The sequence below is a fragment of the Muscardinus avellanarius genome, assembly GCF_963383645.1.
Source record: "Muscardinus avellanarius genome assembly, chromosome: 16".
Taxonomy (NCBI): domain Eukaryota; kingdom Metazoa; phylum Chordata; class Mammalia; order Rodentia; family Gliridae; genus Muscardinus; species Muscardinus avellanarius.
In genome coordinates this window covers 44,300,692-44,323,949 of record NC_137802.1, presented here as the reverse complement: position 1 = coordinate 44,323,949, position 23,258 = coordinate 44,300,692, and the positions used below count along the sequence as shown (strand labels likewise).

General features: G+C 43.9%; 1 protein-coding gene across 9 annotated transcripts in view; it reads right to left on the bottom strand.

The window, feature by feature from the left end:
- The window catches only part of SPAG9 (sperm associated antigen 9), a gene marked incomplete at both ends in the record, with an annotated part of 158,706 nt that overhangs the window by 60,116 nt on the left and 75,332 nt on the right, over nucleotides 1–23,258 (bottom strand). For 8 of the 9 annotated variants that reach the window (XM_080713488.1, XM_080713487.1, XM_080713484.1 and 5 more), the window contains 3 exons: nucleotides 441–562; nucleotides 4,413–4,512; nucleotides 5,072–5,279. In XM_080713488.1, the coding sequence (XP_080569614.1) occupies nucleotides 441–562; nucleotides 4,413–4,512; nucleotides 5,072–5,279 (430 nt within the window). Of the gene's footprint in view, nucleotides 1–440; nucleotides 563–4,412; nucleotides 4,513–5,071; nucleotides 5,280–14,777; nucleotides 14,820–23,258 lie in introns of all 9 variants that reach the window. The other variant, XM_080713485.1, reaches the window with a different exon arrangement.

Sequence of the window (23,258 nt, the reverse complement as noted above, 5' to 3'; positions counted from 1 at the left end):
ATTATATTTTTAATAGAGGTAAAACGTGCTCTCTTCAGGTCAAAAATTGTTATGATTACTTATTTAAGGTCAGCAAATTTCAATGAGATTTACAGCAAAAACTGTCCCTCAATCATACATTTACACATACACATATATCACTGTTACTAATATGTTCCTTATATGCCATGCATATTCTCAGAATATAATAGCAGTTTAATAAATTGTGTTACATGAATTCAAAACAAAAATTTAAGTGTAACTTAATTTTGGGCACATTCATGTGTGAATATTCTTTCATTTAAACCTTTTATGATCTCAAAGAATATGCTCTCAGTAATTTCCTATAAGTTCAAGATAACTGGGAGCATTTTAAAGGAATTTAAAGGAATTTTCTATTGAATCTTTAAAGAAATCTATTTTTAAAATAGTATGATACTTCTTCAGATGAGTCTCCATACCTAGTAAATCTGCTCCTTCATCCACATCTCCAATTAGGCCTGAGCCAGCTGAAGACAGTTCTTCAAAGAGAGATTCTGTATTGCGATCAAAAGCTTTGTTCTCTATGCCTTTGGTGGGAGTGCTATGCAACAAAAACAAAACCAAATCAACAATTTACAAAGGCTTTTTTGACAGTGTATTTGTTTAATACAATGGCCTAAGTAACATAGGAATTTCTTACCTATAATTTACATTTACTATAAAATATAATTTAAAAATATTTCTCAGCCGGACGTGGTGGCACACACCTGTAATCCCTGCGCTTGGGAGGCTGAGACAGGAGAATAACACAGGTTCAAAGCCAGCCTCAGCTACTGAGTGAGGCTCTCAGCAACTAAGTGAGACCCTGTTTCCAAATAAAGTATAAAATAGGTCTGGGAATATAGCCTAGAGGTAGATAAGCCCCTGGGTTCCACACCCAGTAGCACAAAAAAAAAAAAAAAAAAAAAAAAACAACTTAAAGTTTCCTAGCAAATTCCTATAAAACTCCAGAGTTTTATAAAACTCAACTCATACAAAGAAAATTATACCATGTTTTTGATGTTAGGGCCCAGCAAACACAATAATCATGGCTATGCTGCTCTGTACAAGATGCTAGTTTTAGTGCTTCATACAGACTACCAATATTTCATCCTTACAACTAATTCATAAAGCAGGTACTACTATTATCCTAATTTTATACATATGGAAACTGAGAGGTTAAGGAATTTGCCATGATCATTCAGTAAATAAGTGAAAGGAGCAAGACTCAACCTTAGGCAATCTTGTTTTAAAACCAATGGTGTTAACTACTATGTGATATGCTGCCTGGTATAAATTAACATGGATTTCTTTTTTGTCTGTGTGTGGGTCTGGGGATGGACCCGGGGGCACTCAACCTCTGAGCTACACCCTCTGCCCTATATTTTTATTCTTTATTTTGAAACAGGGTCTCACTAAGTTGCGGGGTGGGGGTCTCACTAAGTAGCTGAGGCTGTCCATGAAACGCGATCCTCCAGTCTCAGCCTCCCAAATCCCAGAATTACAAGCATGCACCACCATGCCTGGCTCTAACGTGGATTTCTTGTTTTTTATTAAGTTATTAATTATTATTATTAATTAATTACAATGTACATATTTGTTATGATTTATTAGTTTATTTGTTATGATTAAATATAGATGTCACCTGAAGAGCTCATGTAGCAATGTTCAGAGTTGATATAATTAAGTCATGAGAGCTGTGATCTCAGTAGGATTTTGTACATATATACATACATATGTACATGCATGCATGCATGTGCATGCACACACACACACATATATACAGAGAGAGAGAGAGAGAGAGAGAAAGAGAGAGAGAGAGAGAGAGAGAGAGAGAGGGAGGGAGGGAGGGAGGGAGGGAGGGAGGGAGAGAGAGAGAGAGAGAGAGAGAGAGAGAGAGAGAGAGAGAGAGAAAGAGAGTGTCAGTCTGTTACTGGGGATTAAATCCAGGGGCATTCTACCTCCAAGCTACATCCCCAACCCTGTTTTTTAAATAGGATCTTACATTCCCTTGCAAAGGGCCTCACTAAGTAGCTGCTGCAAACCTTTGATCCTTTCGTCTCAGTTTCCCAAGTGCCGGGATTACAAGGCCTGTACCACCACGCCCAGGTCATAATGATATATTCACAGAAAAACTCCTGCACAAGATTTCCGGCTAAACATGGTAGACTGAACACAGTCATTCACACCAAATAATTCAGGAACCTAAGATGTCAATTAAAAAATTAAAAAGGTAGCCGGGCGTGGTGGCGCACGCTTGTAATCCCTGCGCTTGGGAGGCTGAGACAGGAGGATTGCACAGGTTCGAAGCCAGCCTCAGCTACTTAGTGAGGCTCTTAGCAACTTAGTGAGACCATGTTTCCAAATAAAATATACAAAAGGTCTGGGAGTATAGCTCAGAGGTAGAAAGCCTCTGGGTTCCACCCCCAGTACCACCAAAAAAATAAATAAATAAAAAATAAAAAGGTATACAACAAAAAGAACAGAGGAAATGGGGGGGGGCACAGCAGATGAAATGTGAACACAATTCTTCTATAAAATGGAAAACAAATAAACAGTAAAACTTGATTTAACAAACTACAGAAAGCTGAAACCTATACAAGACTCTGTTGCAAAACCAAATAGAAAATAAAATAAAATAAAGGGCTGGGGATATAGATTGGAGATAGAATACCCATGGTTCAATCTTCGGTTCCACACAAATAATAAATAAATAAACAAATAAAAATGCTATTGGAAGTATGTGAAAGGCTGAGACAAGAAAATCAGATTTGAGGTCAGCCTCAGCAACTTAATGATGCCCTCAGCAACAATGCAACACCTGGTATCAAAATTAAAACAACAACAAAAAAATAGGACTGGGGGTATAGTTTAGAAGTAGAATGCTCCTGGGTTCAATCCCCTGTGTGTGTGTGTGTGTGTGTGTGTGTGTGTGTGTGTGTGTGTGTGTGTGTGTGTGTGTGTGTTACTGCCTAACCATTCTACTACTGAACAGTATTCCCATGTAAAATAACACTAAAATTGGACTACTTTTTTTTTTTTTGCAGTACTGGGGGTGGAACCCATGGCCATTCTACCTCCGAGCTACACTACCAGTTTTTTGGGGGTTTTTTTGTCTTTTTTATTTTTGAAACAGGATCTGAGTTGCAAAGGGCCGCAATAAGTAGCTGTGGGTGTCCGCAAACCACGATCCTCTGGTGCCAGCTTCCTGAATGCTGGGATTACAAGCATGCACCACCACACCTGGCTACTTTATTTTAATAAGTGAGATCATTAGAGTTCTAAAGTTACGTGTTAGACGTACATTCTCTTAAATTCCTGGTCCAGGGGAAGAAAAAAAGTTTGTTCAAATTGTTACTTCCCTCACTCCTGTTCCTTTCCTCAACTCTATAGAAAATATGAGATGCCTCTTGGCTGTGTTTTATAGCCAAGAGGTAGGGCTTTAAGAGACATTAGGCCATCAGTGCTTTTTCCTAGTAAATGGGGTTAAGGACCTTTTAGAAGGACCTTAACCCCATGATGGCACATGCTTGTAATCCTAGTACTTGGGAGGCTGAGGAAGGAGAATCACAGGTTTATGGCCAGCCTCAGCTACTTGTGAGACCCTCTGCAACTTAGTGAGACCTTGTTTTAAAATAAAAAATAAAATAGGGCTGGGAATGTAGCTCTGAAGAGGATGTCCCAGGGTTTAACCCCCAGTACCATGGTGGGGGGGGGGGGACAAGGCTTCACACAGCATTGGACTAGCTTGCCCTTTGCCATGGGATGACACTGCATTCCTCTACTTTGCAGGATGTAGTGTCATTTATTTGTTTTTGCGATACTGGGGATGGAACCCAAGGAAATTCTACCTCCAAGCTATACCCCCAGCCCTATTTTTTTATTCTTTTATTTTCAAACAGGTCTTACTGAGTTGCAAAGGGCCTTACTAAGTAGTACCTGAGGCTGTCTGCGAACCACAATCCTCCCTTCTCAGCCTCCCAAATGCTGGGATTACAAGTGTGTGCCCCCACACCTGGATTGTAGTGTGATTTGGAGGCAAGGAAAGGTGCTTACTACACAACCAAAATTGCAGTGCCTTGATCCTGGACTTTCTAGCCTTAAAAACTGTGAGAAAGTAAAGCTCTGATTTTTATAAATTGCCCAGTCTCAGGCATTGTTTCAGTTACACAAAACAGACTAAGACACTATCCTTCCAAATGCTCCTAATCCCTGATGCTGCATGGATTTACATTTCACTACTTAACCCATGTATAATGTCCAGTTTCAAAAATAGAAATTAGAATATAATACCAAAATTTCTTTAACAAAGAATATAAATTAATCTCGTCTAGTGAGAGACCAGAGAACAGAGTGCTATAGGAGTGGGAGGAAAGGAAAGAGAAACTGTCTCAATCTGACACTTTTAGCACCTTGAGCCTTTATATCCACTGAGATCTTTGTCCATATCCAATTCAGGAGTGGATTCAATGATTGCTTGAACTTCTGACTTTTCTTCATTTTCAACAGAGCCTAAAGAAAAACATGGTGAAATAAACAATGCATTCATTACATAATGCCCTACTATGAAAATCCATTGCTTTTATGGTTATAAATAGATTTTTTGAATACTTCAAAAAATATAACCCTTTTAAAAATGGGCTCTAAGAAACATAGGCTTAGAGATATATTAAGTTAAAAGTCAATAATAGAAATTAGTAAATAACCAAAAAAAGCTTTCATTCTCTCCCCTTTGGGGAACACAGTTCAATGTACCCAATGAATTGCTTTCATTTCTACTTAAAGGAGTAGAATAATGAGAAATAAAGTCACAGACTAACATACTAAGGTAGACAGTAGAAAGGGATTATTCTGCCTCTTTAGGCTCCCTAGCCTTCCAGTCCCCAACATCTTTCTCTCCCAAATTTTGTTACTCATCCCTTTTAAGCTTACTTACAAATGAACACAGTGAATAATCTACTTGTTATATATATTTAAAGCAAGCAATATCCCCAAGACAGATTTTCTCATTCTCACATCATCTGGATTTACTGAATACTTTGCTAGTAAGAAAAAAACTAGGGTCACTTACCTGTAGATGCATTTCTAGTTTCTTGAGCTACCTGTACTTCAATATGCTTGTTTATCTCTGACTTATTTGGTGTATCCGTGCCCTTCACAAGTCCTTCATTATCTTCCTTTAAGGGAGTATCAGGAGGAATTGCTGCCACATCTGAATTAGCTGTTGATGCTGGCGTGGTGGCTTTAGATCCACCTTGGCTAACATCAGAAAGTTCATCCTACAAATAAAAATAATTAAGGAGAAAATTTTAACTGAATGACTTATTCTATACTACTTCAAAATATGAGTTAGGAGCTAGGAATATAGCTCAGTGGTAGAGGGCATGCTCAGCATATGCAAGGCTCTAGGTTCCATCTCCAGTGTGTGCGCGCACGCGTGTACACGTACACACACACACACACACACACACACACACACACACGAGAAATAAATGTTATATTCTTAAAAACAGGCAATGAACAATAATCTGGTTACTACCAATAAATAACCTCTCTATCCAGGTATGATGGTGCATGCCTATAATCCCAGTACATTGGAGGCTGAAACAAGAGTATTACAAGTTCGAAGCCAGCCTCAACAACTTAGCGAGGACCTCAGTAATTGAATGAGATCCCATTTCAATCCAAAAAATAAAATGTGTAGGTTATAAATGGAATGTTCCTGGATTCAATCCTCAGCACCACCACCAAAAAAAAAAAAAAAAAAAAAAAAAAACCTCAGCTGGACACAGTAGTACATGCCTATAATCCTAGTACTTGGGAAGCAGAGCCGGGAAGATGGCAGGTTTGAAACCAACCTCTGTAACTTAGCAAGACTCAGCAATCTAGCAAGACTCTGTTTAAAACAAAATATGAACAGGGAATAGTGGCGCACGCTTGTAATCCCCGCACTTGGGAGGCGGAGACAAGAGAATCATGCAGGCTCAAAGCCAGCCTCTCTGGCTTAAGAGACCGTTTCTAAATTTTTTTGTTTTAGTATATATATTTTTATTATTTTTTTTGTAAACATACATCACTTTGGAATACAAGACTTGAGAAGATATACAAGCACATATCATCCAATAAGCCCTCATCCAATCCCCATCCCATTCCCTCCCCCGCCATCGATCCCATGCTTAATTGGTGATTATCTTTGATATGTTTGTTTACGTACCTCATGAGTTTTAAGGAGATTCCATCCTCCCCCATCCCTTCCCCTCTGACTGATCACCTTAATTGCTTCTCAATAGGGCCCTTTCTACTACTCCTGTTACCCCTTTCCTCCTAGTTCTTGCTAATTAGGGGAAGCATCTGGATTTTATTTTCTGTGCTATTTCTATGTGCTTGCTGCATTGCAAGTTCCAATCCCACTCTTGGCGGCCCCAGTAGTCGTCTGGCCACCCAGGGGACTCTTATCCTGACCTCGCTGGCTCCAGCACCGGCTTTGCCTCATCAGAGGCCCCGATCCTGGCCTTGCTGGCCCCCGCACAGAACTGAACCCTCGGCTGGCTCTGTTCCTGGCCTCAGAGGCCCCAGCACCAGCCTAGCCTCATGACAGGCTCCAATCCCGGCCTCGCTGACCCTGGCACCGGCCTAACTGCTCGGCAGGCTCCTATCCTGGTCTCGCATGCCCCAGCTCCGTCCTTGCCTCACGGCAGTTTCAGATCCCAGCCTCGCTGGCCCTGGCACCAGCCTTACCCCTTGGCAGAGTCCGATCCCAGCCTTGGAGGTCCCAGCACCAGCCTTGCCTCATGGCAGGCTGCAATCCCGACCTTGCTGGCCCCGGCACCGGCCTAACCCCTCGGCTGGTGCCTATCCCTGCCTCGGAGGCCTCAGTAGCGGCCTTGCCTCACGGCAGGCTCCGAACACGGCCTGGTTGGCCCCGGCACTGACCTCACCCCTCGGCAGGCTCCAATTCCGGCCTTGGAGGCCCCAGCACTGGCCATACCTCAAGGCAGGCTCCGATCCCAGCCTCGCTGGCCCCAGCACTGGTCTAACCCCTCGTCAGGCTCCTATCCAGGCCTCGGAGGCCTTGCCTCACAGCAGGCTCCGATCCCAGCCTCAATGGCCCCGGCATTGGCCTAACCCCTCGGCAGACTCCAATCCTGGCCTCAGAGGCCTCAGCACCGACCATGCCTCACAGCAGGCTCCAATCCCAGCCTCAATGGCCCCGGCACTGGCCTAACGCATCAGCTGGCTCCGATCCTGACCTCGGAGGCCCCAGCACCAGCTTTGCCTCACAGCAGGCTCTGATCCCAGCCTCGCTGGCCCCAGCACCGGCTTAAATCCTTGGCAGGCTCCAAACCTGGCCTCAGAGGCCCCAGCACCGGCCTTGTCCTCACGGCATGCTCTGATCCCGGCCTCGCTGGCCCCAGCACCGACCTAACCCCTTGGCAGGTTCCAAACCCGGCCTCAGAGGCCCCATCACCTGCCTTCCCTCACGGCAGGCTCCGATCCGATCCCCCCTCTTCACCCAGCAGGTTGTCCCACGTTCCCGAGGTACATGGTGGTAGTATTCCACCTCTGAGGTAATTTCTTCAAAAGTTCCAGGTGTATTACGTCAGATCTCTGCCTCCCCAAGTACTTGCTGCTGCCAATGCGACTGTCTCCACCATTTCAAATCTTTCCCAAGCTCTTTTCCCATACCGCATAATGTCCAGTGTTCCAAAGCATGCGTGATGGCAGCATTCGACTTTTGGGGTAATTTCTTCAGAGGATCAGGTGGGTTGGATCAGATGTCTGACTCTCCCAAAGACAAGTCTCCACTGCCATCTTGGCCACTGCTGCCGCCACCCCCTTCCTCCTAGGTCTCCGCTAGACTCAGGTGATGTCCAGGATTCTTAAAGATGTAGAGAAACCTCAGTCCTCCTTCGCGGGGAATTTTTCCAAAAGCTCCAGTTCAGATATATATGTTTTGTCTGCATCTCCAATATTCTAGCTGCTACCTCGGCCATCTTAACCCCTCTCGAATATTTTTCTTTTCCTTTTTTTTTTTTTTTTATAAAAAAAAAGAAGAGAGTATGTGTGGTTTGGGGAGGATGTGGGTTCAGGCACTCGGTAACAATGAAAAAAAATTTTTCCATTCTGGGTGTGTGGGGTGAGGGTCGCCTAAGGGTGCCCCGCCCACAAGCCCAGGTTCGGGGCCTGGGGGCCAGACCTCAGGGTCCTTCCGGGTGGGGAGGGGGTCGCCTAAGGGTGCCCCACCAGCACCTGCCACCCGCCCAGGGTCGGGGCCTGGAGGCCCGGACCTCAGGGTCCTTCCGGGTGGGGAGGAGGTCGCCTAAGGCTGCCCTGCCAGCGCCTGCCCATCCGCCCAGGGTCGGGGCCAGGCAGCCCGGACCTCAGGGTCCTTCCAGGTGGGCGACCGTTTCTAAATTAAAAAAAAAAAAGTAAAAATAGGTCTGGGAGTGTAGCCCAGAGGTAGAAGGGTTTCATCCCAAGTACCACAAAAAAAAAAAAAGAGAGAGAGAGAGAGAGAAAGAGATTTTCCTGAACAACAACAACAACAACAAAAGATTTTCCTGAACAACAACAAAAAATTATTTTTTTGTTACTGGATTTAGAATCCAGGGACATTCTACCTCCAAGCTACACCCCTAGTCCTATTTTTTTTTATTCTTTATTTTTTGAAACAGGGTCTCACTGAGTTGCAAAGGGCCTCATTAAGTAGGAGCTGAGGCTGCCTTCGAACCACGATCCTCCTGTCTAGCCTCCCCAATGCTGGGATTACAAGTGTGTGCCACCACACCCGGCTTTAAGCAAAAAGTTTGAAAGTAAAAAATGGCAATACAATATGATATAATACATATAATACAATATAATATGATATAATACAATATAATATGATAAGTCGGCTGGGGATGTAACTCCATGGTAGAGTGCTCTCCTAGCAGGCACAAGGACCTGGTTGATCCCCAGCACTACATAAAAAAGTCTACCAAGTAAGCAGTAATCAGCCTGTCTGGAGTTGAGTCAGAAATAGACAGTCATGTTCCTAAAATCAAAGAGGACTACTGAGAAAACAAATATAAGCAACTACATCTCCAGCATCACTCTTTCTTCACTTTGATGTGCTTTTCTTTTAAAGCAGCATTATTTTGGTTCATTTAACAGTTTGGCTAATTTATATTTATATTCTCATCTAGTCAGGTGTGGTAGCGCACGCTTGTAATCCCAGCGCTTAGGAGGCTGAGACAGGAGGATAGCATAGGTTCGAAGCCAGCCTCAGCTACTTAGGCTCTCAGCAACTTTGAGAGATGTTGTTCCCAAATAAAGCACAAACTAGGTCTGGGAGTATAGCCCAGAGGTAGAAAAGCCCCTAGGTTCCACCCCCAGTAACACACACACATACACACACGTATGTATGTATGTATGTATGTATAAATTTACGTTCTCATCTATATGAATTCCTACTCTTTAAAGGTTTATAATATAACACATATTTAAAAATATAAATCATTCATGTTCCTGATGAAGCTCTCAAAACAAGACTATAGATTCAGAGAACCTCATAGAATATCAAATTCATCTATAATGAGAACATGATATACCTTTGAAACCATTTGAAAAATAATTTTAGGTCAGCTTGGTCTTGTCATTTCCCTCTTGAATAAAAGTTGAGAAATTAGTTTTTCTTCCTTATTCTAGCTATCAATACACTCCCCACCTAAAGTCTTGTTATTTTACCTTAAAAGATCTTATTTACTAATTAAGAATTCACAATATAAACAGTTTGGCAAAAGCTCATCTTCCCAAATTCATTTGTGGACTTGAAAGCATTTAATAAAAAAGAACCAGAAGAGAACTGAACCAGAAACAGGGAAACAGGAAAAGGACTATGATACCTCAGGGATTCAAAGATTTCAGGCTATAAGAAACTGGTAAATTAATATCTACTTATAAGAAAATGATGTTTTTTGCTTTTTGTTTTTGCAGGTCTGGGGATGGAACCCAGGGGCATTCGAACTCCAAGCTACACCCCCTGCCCTATTTTTTATTCTATATTTTGGTACAGGATCTAAGTTACAGAGGGCCTCACTAATTAGCTAAGTCTGTCCACAAACTGCGATCCTCTAGTCTCAGCCTCCTGAATGCTGGGATTACAAGCACGCGCCACCATGCCCAGCTAGAAAATGATGTTTTAAATTCATCCTAGGCTATCCAAATAATATGAGATTTATCTGTAATTGGTTTCCTTTTAATACTTTTTGCCACATAAACATATTTTATACTTTTTTAATTTTTATTTATCCATTTTTTTGAGGTACTAGGGATAGAACCCATGGGCATTCTACCTCTGAGCTACACCCATTCCTTTTTTTTTAATTACTTATTTTGAAACAGGGTCTCACTAAGTTGCGGAGGGCCTAAGAAGCTAAGGCTAGCTTGTGAACTTGTGATACTCCTGTCTCAACCTCCCAAGTACTGGGATTACAAGTGTATGTTACCATGCCCAGGTTTTTTTTAATACTTCTTAAAACAGCTCGCCAGCCATATGTGGTGGCACACGTTTGTAATCCCAATACTTGAGAGGCTGAGACAGGAGAATTGCAGGTCTGCGGCCAACCTCCACTACTCAGTGAGGCCATCTACAACTCAGTGAGACCCTGTTTCAAAGTAAAGAATAAAAAAAATAGGGCTTGGAGCGCAGCAAGGAGGTAGAATGCTTTTGGGTTTGATCCCCAGTACAGCAAAAATAAATAAGCTCACTGTGTGGGCTGTACTTCTGACAACCAGATCCTAGGGATACAACATGAGAGTGGAGGAAAGGGTCTACAATTTCAGTAGATTTTTTTTTTTTTTTTTTTTTGGTGGTACTGGGGTGGAACCCAGGGGCCTTCTACATCGGGCTATACTCCCAGACCTATTTTATACTTTATTTGGAAACAGGGTCTCACTAAGTTGCTGAGAGCCTCACTCAGTAGCTGAGGCTGGCTTTGAACCTGTGCGATCCTCCTGTCTCAGCCTCCCAAGCGCAGGGATTACAAGCGTGTGCCACCACGTCCGGCCCAATTTCAGTAGTTTTCAAGAGTCTCCCCAAAGGTGGTAACATAATACTCCAAAGATTAGTGAAAATGCACTTAAATGAAAAGTCTTTGCAACAGTATTTGGCCAGGGCATAATATTCTTGTATTGTGCCTTCTATGGAGAAAATTATCAAATTCAGATACTAACTGCTTCCAACAAAACACAAAATGAAGCCAGGCATGGTGGCGCACACTTGTAATCCCAATACTTGAAGAGGCTAAACAGGAGGATTATAGGTTCGTGGCCAGACTGAGCTACTTAGTGAGGCTCTTTACAACCTAGTGAGACCCTGTTTAAAATAAAGAATAAAAAAGAAGGCTGGGGGTGTAGCTCAAAGGTAGAATACCCCTAGGTTCAATTTCCAGTAACACACACACACACACACACACACACACACACACACACACACACAAATACAGAATGAAGAAAGACAAGCCTAAATACCAACCTGTAAAAGAAATATGTATTACTTTTGGTCAACAGTATGTTCATAAGGTGATATCTGGAAAATTTTTAACAAAACTTACATAAAAAGTGGGAGCATTTATCATGAATTATTCAATATAAACTTTCAAAGGAGTTGTAAGCCATTGTTTCACCTTCAGTCTATGGTCAATTGGTACAGAGCTTTAAATTTGCAAGAAAATATTCTGGAATCTGTTTTATACTAATATGAATAAATAAACTATATTTAAGCCGGGCGTGGTGGCGCACGCTTGTAATCCCAGAGTTTGGGAGGCTGAAACAGGAGGATCATACAGGTTCAAAGCCAGCCTCAGCTACTTAGGCTCTCAGCAACTTAGTGTTTCCAAATAAAGTATAAAACAGGTCTGGGGGTTTAGCCTGGAGGTAGAAAAATCCCTGGGTTCCACCCCTAGTCAAAAAAAAAAAAAAAAAAAAACCACAAAAACAAAAAACTATATATTTAAAAATTATTCAGATGGCGCCGAGGATGGTGGCACACGCTTGTAATCCCCGTGCTTGGGAGGCGGAGACAGGAGGATCGCGCTGGTTCGGAGCCAACCTTGCTGGCTTAAGAGACCCTGTTTCCACGTAAAAAGTAAAAAAAGTAGGTCTGGGAGTATAGCCCGTGGGAGTGTAGCCCAGAGGTAGAAGAGCTTCCAGGAGCCCCAGTACCACCAAAAAAAAAAAAAAAAAAAAATTCAGATGGTAAATCCCATCTGTTTTTACCACCACGATAACAAGAAAGTATCGCTGGGTGTGGTGGTGCATGCTTGTTCCCAGTACTTTGGAGGCTGACACAGAAAGATCACAGGTTCAAGAACAGCCTCAGCAATTTAATGAGGCTCTCAGCAACCTAGTGAGACCCCTTTTTCCAAATAAATAAAATTGGTCTTAGGTTGTAGCTCAGAAGTAGAATGCTCCTGAATTTAATTCCTAGTAACCCACCCCAAAAAAAGTATCAATATTTTTGTTTCACTTGAGACACCATGGTAAAAGCAATATGGTCTTTGTGCCATTTTCCTACTGATTTTAAATATAATGCTGGGCGTGATGGCACACACTTGTAATCCCAGCGCTTGGGAGGCTGAGACAGGACGATCGCACCGGTTCAAAGCCAGCCTTTGAACCGCTATTTAGTGAGGCTTTCAGCAACTTAGTGAGATCCTGTTTCCAAATAAAGTATAAAATAGGTCTGGGAGTATAGCCTGGATGTAGAAGGCCCCTGGGTACCACCCCCAGTACCACCAAAAAAGAAAAAAAAGAAAAAAGAAGTAAAATAGAGTTGGGGTATATCTCAGAGATAGAATGCCTCTGGGTTCAATCCCCAGCACCAAAAAACAAATATCAGGCTACAAGTTTATAAGCTTTTCAAGATATTTTGTTGTTCCATTTATCCAACATGTCATGTGCTCAGTGTGTATAGAATGTCATGTGTTGCCTTGGCATTTCACCATAACTTTTTTCATAGACTATAAACTGTGTTCACAACTATAAAAAAAATACTATTAAGAACTTAACACTACGTTTCGATGAATGTTTTTCCTAAGTAATCTAACTTCATCTGTTTGTTTATTTGTTTGGGTTTGTTTTTTTTGTTTTTTTTTGTTTTTGTTTTTGTTTTTTTTTTGGTGGTGCTGGGGTTCCTGGAAGCCCTTCTACCTCCGGGCTACACTCCCAGACCTATTTTAACATTTTTATTTGGAAACAGGGTCTCCTAAGCCGCGCGCGCGGCTGGCTTCGAACCTGCGCGATCCTCCTGTCTCTGCCTCCCAAGTGCGGGGATTACAAGCATGCGCCACCACGCCCGGCTGGTTTTTTTTTTTGTGTGTGTGTGTGGTGCTGGGGGTAGAACCCAGAGGCTTTCTACCTCCAGCTATACTCCCAGCCCTATTTTGATACTTTATTTGGAAACAGGGTCTCACTAAGTTGCTGAGAGCCTCACTAAGTAGCTGATGCTGGCTTCGAACCTGCATGATCCTCCTGTCTTAGACTCCCAAGGGCGGGGATTACAAGCATGCACCACCACAGCCAGCTTTAACTTCATCTGAAATAAGCTAAATGAAGGGGCAAGAAACTCTAACTCTGTCAGCCATTCAGATTTTATTTTATAAACCAAATAAAAGTAAAGGCAACCAAGTAACTAGCCCCATACAGGATTCCCCTGCTATAACATACATCATCTTATACTTTTCTGTGTGTGTATGTGTGTGTGGGGGGGGGTACTGAACATTCAACCACTGACCTATACCCTCTATTTTATTTTGAGATGGGATCTTGTTAAGTTGCCCAGCCCAGCCTGGAACTTACAATTACCCTGTCTCAGCCTCCTGAGTACTGGGGTTATATAGACATGCTCAACGGCACCCAACTCGCCTTATGTTTATATTTTACATTTATATTTCTCTCCAAATAAAAGTCAGTCTCTAAAACAGTGGTTCTTAAACTCTTGATTTACAACACTGTGGCAAGAAGCAGTCACAAAATCCTGTATGTACATTTTTCTGGAGAGAGTTGTATATAATTAGATTCCTGGAGGAATCTGACTCAAACAAACACTGAGAACAAAAATCTCTAGATAAACAAAAATCTCTAGTAAACAAAACACATTTAGGTGCAAACATTATTGTAGGTTCATGAGGATTCATATTATTAAAAGAAAGGTATGAATTCCTAACCCTGAGGATATTCCTGAAAGACAAAAACACTGTTTTAATGTCAATGCTGAGGGGCTTTCATGAACCTCTAGGTTAACCCCCCAATTATATCAAGCGACATGTAGTAGGCTCTTAACAATTATTTGCTGTTATAAAGCTAAATGGTGCCCTGACTGGAACTGAAGAAATCATATTCAAGTAGGGACACCACTCAAGATAAAATGGCACCCTGGGCTGTCTCCAGAATATATACAAGGTGCAAACATATGGCCCTAAGACACATATTGGTTCAAAGTAGACTTGTTTTCTTACCTAGAGCTGGATAAGTGAAAATAGGCTGAATTTCCACAGGACTTATTTGTACTTTCCTTTATCTCAAAATGCTTACTTTGGAGGAGAAATAAATGACAGATTAAAGCAAAACCCTAGAAACCACTGCATAGTAAATTACTTTCTTTTTTATTTCAGTGAATAACATCAATAGTCGTCCAACTGACCATGTGATGTCTTGAGAATAGCAGTTGAGGAAGTAACCAATAGTTAATCGCTTTTGTTTACTTTTTGCAAAATGTTCTGAAACACCATTCTCACCTCCTGTTCTACAGCCTTCAGAGGTTCAGGACTATTGCTGACCTGGGAAGAGGGAAAGATTATAAAGAGAAAAGTGTATTTACTAGTTGTCAATGTCTTTGGCTTGTACTATCTCTCAGGTTACAGGATCCATCTATTATATACTATGTTTATAATAAAGATTTGGAGATTTGGTTTTGTTTCAACTTCAAATCACCTCCTCTAAGACTTCAGTTTTTAAAAAGTAATCTTATGAAGTAAAATTCCCTACAGGAATCTTATGAAGTAAGATTCTCTACTATAAGCCACTACCTTGCATCAGGTTGTTACCTTACACTAAATGAGCAGGCTCATTACTTAAACATTTTTTCTACTTACACAACTCTAAGAAATCTTATTGATATTTATTCCAGTGTATTATACTTAAAAATATTCACCATACAGCTGGACATGGTGGCGTACACTTGTAATCTCAGTACTTTAGGAGCTAAGACAGAAAGACCAAAGGCTAGCAGCCAGCCTCAACAATTTAGTGAAGCCTTCTGCAACTTAGTGAGACTCTATATCAAAAAAAAAAAGGGAAAGGAAGAAAGAAAGAAAAGAAAAGAAATAAGCTGGGTGTGGTGGCACACACTTGTAATTCCAGTACTGGGGAGGCTGAGATAGAAGGATCACAGGTTAGTGGCCAACCTCAGCTGCTTAATGAGGCCTTCCGCAACTTAGTGAGACCCTATTTTAAAATAAAGAATAAATAATAGGGCTGGGGGAGTATCTTGGAGCTAGAATGCCCCTGGGTTCAATCTCCAATACTGCAAACAAACAAACAAACAAATAAATAAAACAGAACTGTAGTGTAGCTCAGAAGTAGAAAGCCCGAGTTTAATGTCCAATATAAAAAATAAAAAGTATGTGTGTGTGTCTATATATATATATATATATATATATAGAGAGAGAGAGAGAGAGAGAGAGAGACACACACACACACACACACACACACACACATGTATATCTACCATACTATCTTTTCTCTGCACCATTTCTAAAATTGTTAGACAATACCAACAAAGGATGGCCAAGATTCAAATCTTTTCCAGAAAACATATATTTATTCAATTTTTAAATTCCTACCTATACATTCTTCCTCTAAGAGACCAAAGTGCCTCTCTTAGACACAAAGCAATCTTTAGTCTAAAAGCTACTGCATAGTTGTTAGTTCTCTAGTCATCCCTAACCCCCCCCCACAAAAAAACCCTCCATATCAACAAGGTATCACTTATTACAAACTCCAGACTCTCTCCCTAACAGGCACTCTTTTCTCTAGCTTCACTGAAGTATAACTGAAAACTAAAATACCTGTTCAGTTTAGTACACAATTGATGTTCTGATATGTGTACACTGTGAAGTGACAGCCACAGGAAGCCAAATGTCCAGTACCTCACAGTTAACCTGTGTGCATGTAAGTGCTGAGCACTAATGCTTCTTTATATGATCTTTGATTCTCTAGTCTCGTTATTTTTAACTCTTCTCAACTGTACATTTCATTAAAAACTAGTTAAGAAGCCGGGCGTGGTGGCACACGCTTGTAATCCCAGCATTCGGGAGGCGGAGACTGGAGGATTGTGGTTCGAGGACAGCCTCAGCTACTTAGTGAGGTCCTCTGCAACTCAGTGAGACCCTGTTTCAAAAACATAAAGAATAAAAAATTGGGCTGGGGGTGTAGCTCTGAGGTAGAATGCCCGTGGGTCCCATCTCCAGTACTGGGGGGTGGGGGTGGGGGGGAGAAAAGAAAGAAAAACTAACTAAGAAATTAGGCCCTTTGCAACTCAGCAAGAGCCTGTTTCAAAAACAATATTTTTAATTAGCATGGCTTTGTTTTTTCCCCCTGCAGTACTAGTGATGGAACCTCGGGGCATTCTACCTCCAAGCTATACCCCCAGCCATATGTTTTATTCTTTATTCTAAAACAGAGTCTCGCTGAGTTGCAAAGGGCCTCACTAAGTAGCTGAAGCTGTCCACAAACAGCAATCCTTCTGTCTCAGCCTCCCAAAGGTTAAAAAGGGTCAGGGGCAGAGAAAATACAGGAGCCGTGAGCATCTTATGATGCCAATAAGAAAGCAAAAAAGTACTAAAAATCATATGAGAAGTGTTTAAGACTACATAAATCAACCTGAAAGCACTCCCATTGTTCAAAGCTGGGAACAATTTGACAAACCAAGTAACTGATAGGACTGGACAGCCCACAAAATAAAAGATATATCCACTAAGTACAAACTGATAGAAAAGGAGGAAGGAAGGAAAGGAAGAAGATAGGTATTCCTTAACAAACAATTCCCCGTTAAGAAATGTAGAGGAGCCATGTGTGGTGGTGCACACTTGTAATCCCGCGCTTAGGAGGCTGAGACAGGAGGACCACAGAGGTTCAAAGCCAGCCTCAGCTACTTAGTGAAGCTCTCAGCTACTTAGTGAGACCCTGTTTTCAAATAAAATATAAAAAGGGGTCTGGGAGTATAGCCTGGAGGTAGAAAGCCCCTGGCTTCTACCCCCAGTACCACACGAACACACACACACACACACACACACACACACACACACACCCTGGCATTGGGAAGGAAGGAAGGAAGGAAGGAAGGAAGGAAGGAAGGAAGGAAGGAAGGTAGGTAGGTAGAGGAGCCAGGAGTGGTGGCACATGCTTATAATTCCCAGCATTTGGAAGGCTGAGACAGGAGGATTGCAATTCATGGATAGACACAGCTACTTAGTGAGGCCCTTTACAAGTCAGTGAGACCCTGTTTCAAAAAATAAAGAATACAAAATAGGCCTGGGGGTGTAGCTCGGAGGTTGTATGCCTCTGGGTTCCATCCCCAGTACCACACGGAAGGAAGGAAGGAAGGAAGGAAGGAAGGAAGGAAGGAAGGAAGGAAGGAAGGAAGGAAGGAGAGAGAAAGAAAGGTAGAGGGATGCCAGGCATAGTGGCACATACTTGTAATCCCAGTACTTGGGAGGCTGAGACAAGAGGAACACAGGTTTACAGCGAACCTCAGATACTTAGGTCCTGTTTCAAAATAAAGAATGAAAATTAGGGCTAGGGGTGTATAATGTCCCTGGGTTTAATCCCCAGTACTTCAGAAAGGAAAGGAAAGGAAAGGAAGAGAAAGAGAAAAGAAAGGATGGAGGAAGGGAGGGAGGGAGAGAGGGAAGGAGAGAATAGACAATAAACATTAGTAGTATATTACAAATAATTATAGCAGAAAAGATTCCTTCATAGATGCTCAATTCAGTGGAAAATGCTTCAAAAGAAACAGAGTATTTGCAGTCTCAAAGTATATCCACCAGCTAGGCGTGGTAGCATATGCCTATAATCCCAGTACTTGAGAGGCTGAGACAAGATTGCAAGTTTGCAGCCAGCCTAAGCTACTATCACAAGCAAAAGTAATAAGTATTACAACACACCCTTCCATAACTCAGTGAGACCCTGTTTCAAAAAAATTTTTTAAAGTAGAGCTTGGATTGTAGCTTGGAGGTAGAATGTCCCTGGGTCCAATTCCCAGTTCTGAAAAAAAAGCAAGCATAACCACCAAAATATTTTTTTAATTATGAAAGAGAATATAATTACTCCACAGTGGAGAAATCTAACACGTCATACGAAACGAGTGACCAAAGCTAACATTACCATTAATAAGACATGTTAATATTATAATATTTCCCTCCTGACATGATTCATTTCTTAAAAAAAGGCATCAGGCTTCTACAGTATTCTTGCCAGAAAGAAAAAAAGTATATCCTCAATGTAATTGTGAGAAATCTTCAGGGAAGCCAAATGGAAAGACATTCTCCAAAATAATTAACCAGTACCCTTTAAAAAGTCTCAAGGTCAAAGACAGAACTGTCAGCCAGGCGTGGTGGCGCAAGCTTGTAATCCCCGCGCTTGGGAGGCAGAGACAGGAGAATCGTGCAGGTTCGAAGCCAGCCGCACTGGCATAAGAGACCCTGTTTCAAAAATAGAAAATAGGGGGCCGAACTGCGCGTAGCACGCCAGACCCCTGGAGAAACCGGGCCCAGTAAGATGCTGGGTTCTGGGCGGGGGTCGCGCGGGGCACACCAGCTGGGGCCCGGGTCGCGGGACTCCGGGCCCAGGCTGGAACACGCGTAGCATGCCAGACCCCTGGAGAAACCGGGCCCAGTACCCTGGGACCCGGGCGGGGGTCAGGCGGGGCACTCCAGCCAGGGCCCGGGTCGCAAGACTTTGGACCCCGGGGCGAAATGCGCGTAACACGCCAGACCCCTGGAGAAACTGGGCTCAGTAACCTGGGTTCCGGGCAGGGGTCGCGTGGAGCACACCAGCTGGGGCCTGGGTCGTGGGACCCTGGGCCCCAGGCGGAGTAGTGTGGATCACTCTGGACCCATGGGGAAACCAACAGGGTTACAGTGCTACTGAGTGCCTGATCCCACTACCTCCTCAAACCACATATACTGTCTTCTATTAAAAAAAAAAAAAAAAAAAAAGGAACAGAAAAAGAAAAAGAAAAATATCGGAGAGGAGGTAAGAAAGCCGTTATGGATGCCAGGACACTGGAGATGCAGACAAAACTTATCTAAATCCACTGGAACTTATGGAAAAATTCCCCGTGAAAGAGGACTGCTATTTCTCTATATTGTTAAGAATCTCGGACATCACCTGCAAGGAGAGAGTTTAGCGGAGACCAAGGAGAAAGGCGGTGTTGAAAGAGTTCTCCGCGATGGTGGTGGAGACTTGTATTCAGGAGAAGCAGAAACCGGATCCTACCAACCTTATTTTTTTGGAGAAATTACACCAAATGTCGAATGCTACCATCACGCATGCTTAGGAACACTGGACAACATTCAGAGTGGAAAAAGAGCCTGGGAAGGATTTGAAATGGTGGACGTAGTGGCAATGCCAGTGGCCAGTACACAGGGGAGGCAGACATCTGATACATTACACCTGGAACCTTTGAAATAATAACCACAGAGACAGTGATCGGAACCTGCTGAGGGGTTAGTCAGGCGCCGGGGCCAGTGGCCGACATCGGAGCTTGCTGTGAGGCAAGGCCACTACTGAGGCCTCCGTGGCCGGGGTTGGAGCCTGCCGAGGGGTTAAACCGACACTGAGGCCAGCGAGGCCGGCATTGGAGCCTGCTATGAGGCAAGGCTGGTGCTGGAGCCTCCGAGGTCGGGTCCAGAACCTGCTGAGGGGTTAGGCCGGTGCTGGGGCCAGCGAGGCCGGCATCAGAGCCTGCCGTGAGGCAAGGCAGGTACTGGGGCCTCCGAGGCCAGGATAAGAGCCTGCCGAGGGGTTAGGCCGGTGCTGGGGTCAGCGAGGCCGGCATTGAAGCCTGCCGTGAGGCAAGGCCGGTGCTGGGGCCTCCAAGGACGGGACCGGAGCCTGCTGAGGGGTTAGGCCGGTGCTGGGGCCAGTGAGGCCGGCATCGGAGCCTGCCATGAGGCAAGGCCGGTACTGGGGCCTCCGAGGCCGGGATCAGAGCCTGCCAGGGGTTAGGCCGGTGCTGGGGCCAGCGAGGCCGGCATCGGAGCCTGCCATGAGGCAAGGCTGGTGCTGGGGCCTCCAAGGCCGGGATAAGAGCCTGCCGAGGGGTTAGGCCAGTGCTGGGGCCACCAAGGCCGGCATCGGAGTCTGCCGTGAGGCAAGGCCGGTGCTGGGGCCTCCGAGGCCGGGATCTGAGCCTGCCTTGAGGCAAGGCCGGTACTGGGGCCTCCGAGGCTGGGTTAAGAGCCTGCCGAGGGGTTAGGCTGGTGCTGGGGCCAGCGAGGCCAGCATCGGAGCCTGCCATGAGGCATGACCAGTTCTGGGGCCTCCAAGGCCAGGATCGGAGCCTGCCGAGGGGTTTAGCCGGTGCTGGGGCCAGCGAGGCCGGCATCGGAGCCTGCCTTGAGGTAAGGCTGGTATTGGGTCCTCCGAGGCCAGGATAAGAGCCTGCCGAGGGGTTAGGCCAGTGCTGGGGCCAGTGAGGCCGGCACCACAGCCTGCCGTGAGGCAAGGCCGGTGCTGAGGCCTCCGAGGCCGGGATCAGAGCCTACCTTGAGGCAAGGCTGGTACTGGGTCCTCCAAGGCCAGGATAAGAGCCTGCCAAGGGGTTAGGCCGGTGCTGGGGCCAGCGAGGCCAGCATCGGAGCCTGCCGTGAAGCAAGGCTGGTACTGGGGCCTCCGAGGCCAGGATAACAGCCTGCCGAAGGGTTAGACCGGTGCTGGGGCCAGCGTGCTGTGAGGTGAGCCCAGCATCGGAGCCTGCCGTGAGGCATGGCCAGTGCTGGGGCCTCCTAGGCCGGGAACAGAACCTGCCGTGGGGTTAGGCCGGTGCTGGGGCCAGCGAGGCCAGCATCGGAGCCTGCCGTGAAGCAAGGCTGGTACTGGGGCCTCCGAGGCCAGGATAACAGCCTGCCGAAGGGTTAGACCGGTGCTGGGGCCAGCGAAGCCGGCATCGGAGCCTGCTGTGAGGTGAGCCCAGCATCGGAGCCTGCCGTGAGGCATGGCCAGTGCTGGGGCCTCCTAGGCCGGGAACAGAACCTGCCGTGGGGTTAGGCCGGTGCTGGGGCCAACGAGGCTGGCATTGGAGCCTGCCGTGAGGCTAGGCCGGTGCTGGGGCCTCCGAGGCCGGGATTGTAATCCTGCCAAGGGGTTAGGCCGGTGCAGGGGCCAATGGCCAGCATCGGAGCCTGCCGTGAGGCAAGGCAGCTCCTGCAGCCTCCAAGGCCGGGACCGAAGCCAGCTTAGGGGTTAGACCGGTGCAGGGGCCAGCGAGACTGGAACTGGGGCCTCCCATGAGGCAAGTCCGCTGCTTGAGCCAGCGAGGTCTGGATCAGTCCACTGAGTAGCCAGGCCAGTACTGGGGCCATCAAGAGTGGGATCGGTACTTGCAATGTAGCATGCACAGAGAAATATCGCAGAAAATATAAATCAGACGCTTCTCTTAATCAGCAATAACTAGGAGGAAAGGGGCAACAGGAAGAGGTTGAGCTATAGAAAGGGCCCTATAGTGAAGCAACTAATGTGACCAATCAGAGGGTATGTAATACTGGAGAACGGAGCCTCTTTAAAATGCAGGAGGTACATAAACAAATGTATCAAAGTAAATCACCAAAGAAGCATGGAATGGAGGGAGGGGGAGGGAATGAGATGGGGGCTGGAGGAGGGCTAAATGGATGATGTGTGCTTGTATATCCTCTCAAGTCTTGTACTCCAATGTGATTGATATGACTACAATGCACCAATTTAAAAAATAAATTAATTAATTAAAATATATATATATATATATATATATATATATATATATATATATATATATATATATATATATAAAATAGGTCTGGGAGTGTAGCCCGGAGGTAGAAGGGCTTCCAGGAACCCCAGTACCACCAAAAAAAAAAGAAAGAAAGAAAGAACTGTCATATATCAGAACAGAATGAAAAGCCTAGAATACTAGATTGGATCTGAAATGGAAAAGGGTCATTAGTGGAAAAACAAATCAAATCTGTAATTTAGCTAATAGTATTATATCAATGTTAATTTCTTAGTTTTAAAAATTTGTACTACAGTTAGTTAACATTCAGGGAAGCTAGGTGAAATGTATATATAAGAACTAGTTTTGAAACTTTTCTGTAAGCCAAATTACTTAAAAAAAACAATTTTTAAAACTTTAAAATACTTATAAATTTTTAAATTTTATATATTTCATAATAGGAATCCTTAATAAAAGGCAACAGGATTACAGCTTAACTACTATAAAGATTCAAGTTTGTGAAAACCAAAGAAACAGGAACAATTTTGGAACTTAACCATAAATGGAGGCGGATGGAAAATTCTTTTCAACAAGAATGCTGGCTGTGTTCAGACAGTTCCTGTTCTGTATGCTAAACACATTCCCTGCAGAATGGGCGACACATTGACCAGTAGCTTTACATACCAAACTCTGCTAACAAAAGTTTCTCACCAGAGTGAGAAGCCAGTCAAGTCTTTACTAATAAAGTATTTACTAGTAGTATCTCGAGTAAAGTATTTCAAGTCATATGGCTTTAAAACATCTCAAAATTTTTCCTAAGTAGAAACCAATACGATTGCTTATTAGTTTGTTAAAATTGTTCCCTTCAGTTCTAAAATTCACATTCTGCTAACAATCAACAGCTCAGGATATCCTTCAAAGGAAAAATAATACTTTTGGGGAATATGTACACATATGTATATATACAAGTATGTTATCCCATCCACATAATTTTCATGCTGTTTTCTATGTCCTGGTTGGTTGTTTACTGCAGCACGAAAACTAGGTGTTCCAGCAGAAAGATTATTTGAAGTGCAGCTGAGAATATGTAATTCCTTTCATCTTCTAGGATTCTAAAGTATAGATTATCTTTTTTCACTCTTATCTTCAATTTCTCCTGCTATCAAATTCTTTCTCCTTTCTTTTTTCTTTTCTTTGCTGTGTGTGTGTGTGTGTGTGTGTGTGTGTGTGTGTGTGTGTGTGTGTGTGT